This window comes from Hypomesus transpacificus, chromosome 9 (genome assembly GCF_021917145.1).
Source record: "Hypomesus transpacificus isolate Combined female chromosome 9, fHypTra1, whole genome shotgun sequence".
Lineage (NCBI taxonomy): Eukaryota > Metazoa > Chordata > Actinopteri > Osmeriformes > Osmeridae > Hypomesus > Hypomesus transpacificus.
This window is the reverse complement of record NC_061068.1, coordinates 21,865,980-21,873,603: the sequence shown is the minus strand read 5'-3', so window position 1 is coordinate 21,873,603 and position 7,624 is coordinate 21,865,980. Positions and strand designations below refer to the sequence as shown.

At 42.2% G+C, this 7,624-nt stretch overlaps 1 protein-coding gene across 2 annotated transcripts; it reads right to left on the bottom strand.

The window, feature by feature from the left end:
• Positions 1 to 1,598: 1,598 nt before the first annotated feature.
• tamm41 (TAM41 mitochondrial translocator assembly and maintenance homolog) lies at positions 1,599 to 6,261 on the bottom strand. 2 transcript variants are annotated; one of them, XM_047025234.1, is made up of 8 exons: positions 5,942 to 6,261; positions 4,830 to 5,012; positions 4,642 to 4,734; positions 4,352 to 4,502; positions 3,926 to 4,071; positions 2,740 to 2,905; positions 2,550 to 2,612; positions 1,599 to 2,409 (listed from the first exon to the last, which is right to left on the bottom strand). In XM_047025234.1, the coding sequence occupies exons 1-8, from the start codon at positions 6,077 to 6,079 to the stop codon at positions 2,333 to 2,335; spliced, it is 1,017 nt and encodes a 338-aa protein (XP_046881190.1). In that variant the 5' UTR covers positions 6,080 to 6,261; the 3' UTR covers positions 1,599 to 2,332. The 2 variants fall into 2 exon arrangements, with proteins under 2 accessions (XP_046881190.1, XP_046881191.1); XM_047025235.1 differs by having other exon boundaries at positions 2,780 to 2,905.
• Positions 6,262 to 7,624: the final 1,363 nt, after the last annotated feature.

Below are 7,624 nucleotides of genomic sequence, written 5' to 3'. Positions count from 1 at the left end.
GGCTGGTTACTTCAGCATGTTCCTGTGTTCAGCTGGAGTGGGCTGTCTGACCAGGTGGCCAGAGCTGGAGTCCTTCAAGCCCGACATCTTCAATCATGTCAACTGTGGTTCAATGCTCACACAGGACTAATTTCCTTCTTCCTTGTTCGTACTCGTAGTCATTCATTAAGTCATCAATATTTTAATGTGAAGGCCTATATGCACTGCACCATTCTGCTCAGGTCACACATCAAACGATGGACATGTCAGACATTCGAAGGTACGTCAAGTGTCCACATGAAATGGCAGTTGTGGATAGTTATCCAAATGTGCCTATCATAGCAATAACTACAAGCTACATTTCAAATGCCATTATTATCTTATGACAAAGTGAGAGAGAAATGGCCGAGAGTGGTAGAGATTCATCTGGACTGATAGTCTTGTTTTCAAGACTTCTCACCATACCCATGTCTGACTATCCACATAGCCAATAACACCTTCATTTGCATGTTCAGAGACCAACAACAAAAGGCGAGGGGCTTGACATTTCTAACGGATCTTAAGGTTTAATGCGTAAACTTACGTTTCTCATCATCCGCATGCACTAACGACGCTGCTCTTGACAGTACATCCAAAGGCGTCTCCATTCTTGTCAATACCTAGGGGTAAGGAAGTACATTTTAGAACAAGTGAAATCATTGAGAACGTTGTAGGCTGTTTAAACTTGTAGATGTAGGCTGTGTAAACTCACGACTAACATTGGCAAATCGCGGATAAAATACAAGGCTATTAAGATGACCCAAAGTGTGCCGCAGCAAGAAAAGATAGCCTATACTTGGCATAAAGTAACGTTTCCGCGCTATTGACTTCAACTGAATGAATGAAGTTGACAATATTGCTCTATTGCACTTCGTGGCTGTGTTGCGCTTCCCACACTCAACATTCCAAGGATACCTTTCTCGCATTTTTTTTTTCTCTGGGAAAACGACTATCCAGCATTCTTGCGATTGCAAGAATTGTTGCATTAGCGGTTGTCCCGGAATAATAATAGGAAACCTTTCAAATGGAGATGTGGTTACTCGTGTCGCAAATTTCATCAGTTAACATATAGCGTATAACTTTTGATATATCACATTCGAATGTATGATCAACAGACCGTATATTCAAGTTATATAGTTTATTTCCACCTGAAAATAGCCTATACAACAAGCGCGCACGTATCCTACGTTGACGAATCAAGTGTTTCATATTCGCTACACTTACCACCTTCAAGCGCCACTTTGAAATCCGAATTGTTTTCGCGATGATAAGGTTGATGAATAACCCACGGGTACGTAAATCCAAAGAAAAAGTTGAACGATACGTAGGTATCCAAGGGAGAACTCTGGTTTAGCTGTTGGACAAACTTCGAGACTCGTTGTTGTAAACGAGGAAGAGGGAAGAATGTTAGGAATGATGGAATTCTCTTCCTAGCAGGTGGTGAAAGTGAAGGACTCTCATTGGCTGCGCTCAAAGCAATGATATCAGCATGCATTATGATAATGACACACTGCATAATGTCCCTTGTGGCAAAACGACATATATTTGTCGATAGAGTGAGTACGTAAAGCATGTGAGTGTTCTGCATTTTTATTTTAAATAGTATACAAATAAATTACTCAAAAGCTTTCAAACATAGAAACATCCCTGTATATTTACCTAAGAAAGACATACACAACAGTATTCAAGGATCTCTGTGATCAATTGTACATCATAAGGGCATTGTGAGTGCTTTGGAGCCGTGCGGTGCTAGAGAGGACAGAGGCGGTGAGAGGAATGAAGAGAACTGTATTAACTGTATTGAACAAACGCAACACAACGGTATTGAACAAAAGCAACATTTCAAGAGGTTGAACAAAACTTCAAATGTGTCACAAATCAAATGTGTCCTGATACACACCATCCTGACTAACGGTCTTCAATAGGAACAGCCTTTATAAAAGATTAGAGGACCCATAAGGTCGATGATTTGTTCCACTAAGTCAGAGGGGGACACCAATTAAGGAGACAGTAGGTGTGTCGACTTCATGCAGCGCCGGCATCGCTCGCAGTCGCCTGCAGCCCGGCTGACTTGAAGCAACCAATGGCATTCTTAGCTTCAAGTCAGCCGGCTGCAGCCGGCGCCGCATGAAGTCGAACGCAGCTCTTCACACAGGGAAACCATTTCAGTGTCAACAATGTAACAAACAGTTTGCTCAGAAGGGCCACCTGGTTGTGCAAATAAGGACACACACAGGAGAGAAACCGTGTCAATGTCTGGTGTAGGAGGAAAAAACTAAACAAAAACACATCCTGTGTGGAGGAACCATGCAGGTCAAGACGCCTTCCTCTTCCATCCCTTCCACATTTTCAGAAGCTTTTTGGAGCTATACGACACGGATTTCAGAAGTCCTGTGATGACCAAAGATGTTTTGTCACTCACACCACATATATACACCAAATCCCTACTCTCATATCATCCTTGAGAAACAAAACATTTACCGTGTAAAATACCATCACAATTAGATTTATACATAAATGTAAAATCTTACCAGCAGTAACTACCCCTTTGGCACTTTGTGTTATGCTTGCGTACTTCACTATGGATGATATTGCTGAAGATTAGAGGAAAAAAAATAATATGTTAAACATATGTGAAGGACAAACCAAACAAGGAGTTAAACTATTGAAGAAGAAGAGAGAAAATGCAGATCCATGGAGCCCAGAGAGACCATAGGGTACCTTGGTGTACCACGGAGCCACAGTCTGGGTCCTGGGCTACCTGGAGGAGGATCTCCTCCACGTCCCGGTTCTTCCCCGGGGGATCCACCAGCCGGGTGATCCTCTGTTGGAGGGTCCTGGGCAGGGCCATCAGCTGGACAAACTGACCCTCAGGGCTCTTATCCACCTGAGGAGAAACATTCATTTGTAAGGCAGGACTGAAGGACACCTTTCCAAACAAACATGTTGTATTGTCTTCCACAGTGAACATGTGCCATGTAGTTGGTCAATGTGTGTGCAGGTTAGGGTGTGGGCAATGTTTACTCAGCCAAATGAACCATTAGCTACATCAGCATAGGCTCAGTGTTTCCTCTAGGATTTTTTTTTTTAGCAGTGGGGGCAGTGTCCGAAAAACAATGCACCTAAAATACAAACGTGAGCTAGGGCGTTCAGCTATCGCTATCAAATCAACAGCCACGTGCAATTTAGCTAACAGGTGAAGAATACAAACAACGAAAATCACCAGTTAACTTAATTTCAATTCGCAAGAACTATAGACCAATACAATAACAGGCTTAAATGAACTGACAACATAAGTTTTCTCAAGGACGCACACACGCGATCTCAACTGACTAGTTATCCTCCGGACCGCGGCAGTGTCTCTTTTCTTTCTCTCCCTTTAACACCGAGGGACGCACGTGCCTGCTTGCAGTGTGAAGCGCGCATGCACTCAGTCACTGCTGATTGACAGCGTTTTATACAGCACTATTTCGGATACCGTGGAAGGAGAAACACTGTAGTCTTGAACAGTCTTTTCATTGTTTCTTCTTTCATCAAGCCGTACAAAATACTGCATTAAGAAATCGAATTGTTCTCCCAAATTGTAGGTCACCAACTGTGGATTTACTGTGCTGGTACATACCACACCACCACACAAATTAAATAAACATAAAACAATTGATAATGTGTAGCTTTAAGGTATAATACATAGAGAATTTATTTTATTTAAGTTCGGTTAAATATTGGCATTCCATGTCAGATTCAGCTTGAAAACCCCAAATTGAAATGATTGTGTTTGAACTATTTGTTTCTAGGCTGATGTGATCTTTGTCTCCAATGCTTTGCACTGTGCCCAAATACACATGACATCAACTACCCATAGACATTTACATATACACACACACACCATCTCACAAAAGGTTCTCACCTCAAGCTTCCCTTGTTGTGGCTTGTACACCACTTGTGGGCACTCCAGTAGAATATTGTTGTAGAGCGTCCTGAAGTGTTGGGAATTATCCTTCACTATGTTTGCAACCTTGGCCTTATCTTCTCCAATCACCATCCTGAAATCCCCTTGAAGGGGAAGAGGAAACACTTTCACAGCTGCACTCGTGAGCAAAGCCTTGAAACAGTTGAGGACAGGAAAAGTAGGGGAGGGAGGTGCAAGGGATGTCAAGGGATAAATAATCAGTCCAACACTCATCGTGTATGCGTGTGCATGTGAGAAAGTGTGTGTGTGTGTGTGGGCGCGCTCACGCTTTAGAATGTACGTGCGTGCATGTGCGTTAGATTACAGGTGTGGCATGTGTGTGTATACAGTGTGTGAGTGTGTGTGTGTGTGTGTGGTAGACACCTGCATAGGAGAGCCCAGCGATCTGGAGGAAGAGGTCGTCCTCAGAGCAGCTCTCCGGCAGCATGAGGAAGGAAGCCGTGGCGGCACTCTTCAGGTTCCCCACCAGGGCAGCACGGAGCTTCCCATCGTCCCCCTGCAGCACCATCTGCACCTGCACGCAAGCACAAACACAGCCACACATTTCATTTGAACCCTTGCCATGAGACCCGGGTGAATACTCAATAGATACATGCTCCTGTGGTCAAGATGCTCTTTGAGGTTGTACTGGCTCATATCAAGAGCAGACTTACTGGTTTATGCAGCCTGCCAGCAATGTACAGAGTCTTCCAGTGAAGAAGGTCATCAATCAGTGACTCGGTGCTTATGACCCCATACTTGATTATCTATCAGGACAAGAGACGGTTAGGCGAGACTGATGGACTGGATCTATTGTGGTGATGTGTTAACCGTTGTGTCTTGTTGTGGATGAGGGTCTCACCCTTCCATCGACAGGTACCAACGTGTTGTAATACACCGCAGCTCCATGATCGTTCTGGATGGTGCTAATCTTCCTGGGCCCCAGGAACTTCAAGATGGAATAATGTTTACGGTTCTGCATCAGGTTCATGGTGTGCCAGGTGACTGGGTCGTCCACCGCAAACACAAAGTCCAACATGTTTTTCTGAAACGGAGTTCAAATCAGAGAAGCTATGGTTATGAAATTGATATTGGGTCCATTCACACTACAGCTGTGATGTCAGGTTGCCGCTGATAAACACGTCAAATAGGCCTACTGCTGCTGGCTATGAGCACGTGGAAGTGTCATGGTGAGCACATTGTTTCCAATTGGTTGAGGTCCTTTTCACGAGGACAGACATTAAGCTGTTCCCTTGTAACTTAACATGTTAAGGTTACAGCACAGATTCGGGACTGAGGTTACAATGTTGCAGACAGCGTTATTCAAGGCACCAAAGTTATTGACAGGCAAGACAATTCCATGCTGGACCCTCTGACTTACCCCCATTTGACCTTGGGGAGTTCCAAGCAAAAAGCATTTAAATTCCTCTTTGGTAAGAATAGGGCTTTGCCTAATAAAATACCAACATTCAAAACCACAAACGTGGAACACCAGTGTTGCACCACAAGATCAATGGTGAAGTCAGCCATCTTGAGCCATTATTCTCATTATGTAAATGTTTAAATACTGAATGAGGTCTATACTCATTATTTGCATTGAATTATAAGTGTCATTAGTTGTGCAAAAATGATTGCTTGATAATTGCCATAAGTTATTATTTCATGTTAATTAATATTGATAAGGAAGCAAATAATTTATTCAGAAAGAGGTGATGTTTGAGTGCAGCTGCATACATTAAATTGAGAAGGATCAGATACTGTGTTACCATGACAAGGACCCACATATTCCATGAATTCCAAAAGGAATTGTAAATAAATGCACGAGGACAGACATTAAGCTGTTCCCTTGTAACTTAACATGTTAAGGTTACAGCACAGATTCGGGACTGAGGTTACAATGTTGCAGACAGCGTTATTCAAGGCACCAAAGTTATTGACAGGCAAGACAATTCCATGCTGGACCCTCTGACTTACCCCCATTTGACCTTCGGGAGTTCCCGCTTGTTTAAACACGCCAGATCCATAGGCAAATGCAAGGCTAATGTCCTGAGGAAACTGTGACAAGACCCTTCGATAAAACACACTTGTGTTTTGCAAAGCTGGAACCGTCATGTTGCCAGGCGCTAACACAGAATTAAAGGAACGACCTCTGCAGATACACCGTGAAAGTCATTTCGAACGAAAAGACAACTTGTCTTATTGCACGATTCTTAATGTAGAGATAGCTAATGTACTTAAGCTAGCTTACTGCAAAAAATACTAACACCCGGCTAACAAGGACCTGTTATGCAGTTGTTCCCAGCAATGCAGTGGTCTGATATCAAGTTACTGCCATCTTGTGGTGCGGAGGGGAAAGCAGTAATACTCACACTAGCCAGCACTAGCCATGAGAGGGCGTTGTCATGTTTCCTTCTGAAATATCGGTGAGGTTTGAACAACACAGGATTTAGCGTTATATTTATTCCATCGCCAGGGATTGTTCAAATTAGATTTAGAACTTCGGCCCACCACCTACTAATGGAGAGAATGACAAATAATTGGGGGGGGGGGGGGGGGGGGGGGGGGGGGGGGGGATAAAATACACCATGCTTAGCCCATTCACTAACTGAACGTCACTTCGAATAAAAGTGTCCGGTAAATAAACACAATGCTTAATTTAGGGAAATATGTAAAAAAAAAAAAAAAAAACTTTATCAAAATGGGACTGTTAATTGTACATCCAGTTATAATAGTTTTAATGCTATGTTTCATTATTATCGTAAGATACCTGACAGTACGGACTCGTCTTGATAGGGGCTTGACAGCATGCTGTTGCTTTAATTGCCCTGGGTGGATGTTACAACAAAATGCATTTCACATCGTGACAGGGGTCTTGATCATTTCAAACAGAAGGTGAGAAGCCTTTGTGTGTGAGAAGAAAGAAATCGCAGATTCTTCCACTCTAACGTTGTATATAGTTCTCTAATTAATGCATGTGTAATTGCTACTTGTCCTACAAGCATCATGTGTGCGATTTACCATCCACAGGTCATGACAGTTTACAAAGGCCCTGATGCAGAGAAATGTACTTTTCTGCACTAAATGGCAAACGAACTGCCCATAATGGACTTAATCAGTTCCTTTATTGCACTGTCAATTTTTAATGAGCCTTTCGGGAACAATTAATCTCGAAAGGTACCATTTCTGCACAACGTAGGATCCTTTTATGTTCAAATAAATGAAAATATGCAATTAAAAAGCATTTAAATTCCTCTTTGGTAAGAATAGGGCTTTGCCTAATAAAATACCAACATTCAAAACCACAAACGTGGAACACCAGTGTTGCACCACAAGATCAATGGTGAAGTCAGCCATCTTGAGCCATTATTCTCATTATGTAAATGTTTAAATACTGAATGAGGTCTATACTCATTATTTGCATTGAATTATAAGTGTCATTAGTTGTGCAAAAATGATTGCTTGATAATTGCCATAAGTTATTATTTCATGTTAATTAATATTGATAAGGAAGCAAATAATTTATTCAGAAAGAGGTGATGTTTGAGTGCAGCTGCATACATTAAATTGAGAAGGATCAGATACTGTGTTACCATGACAAGGACCCACATATTCCATGAATTCCAAAAGGAATTGTTCATTTTAACTAAGCACTTACAA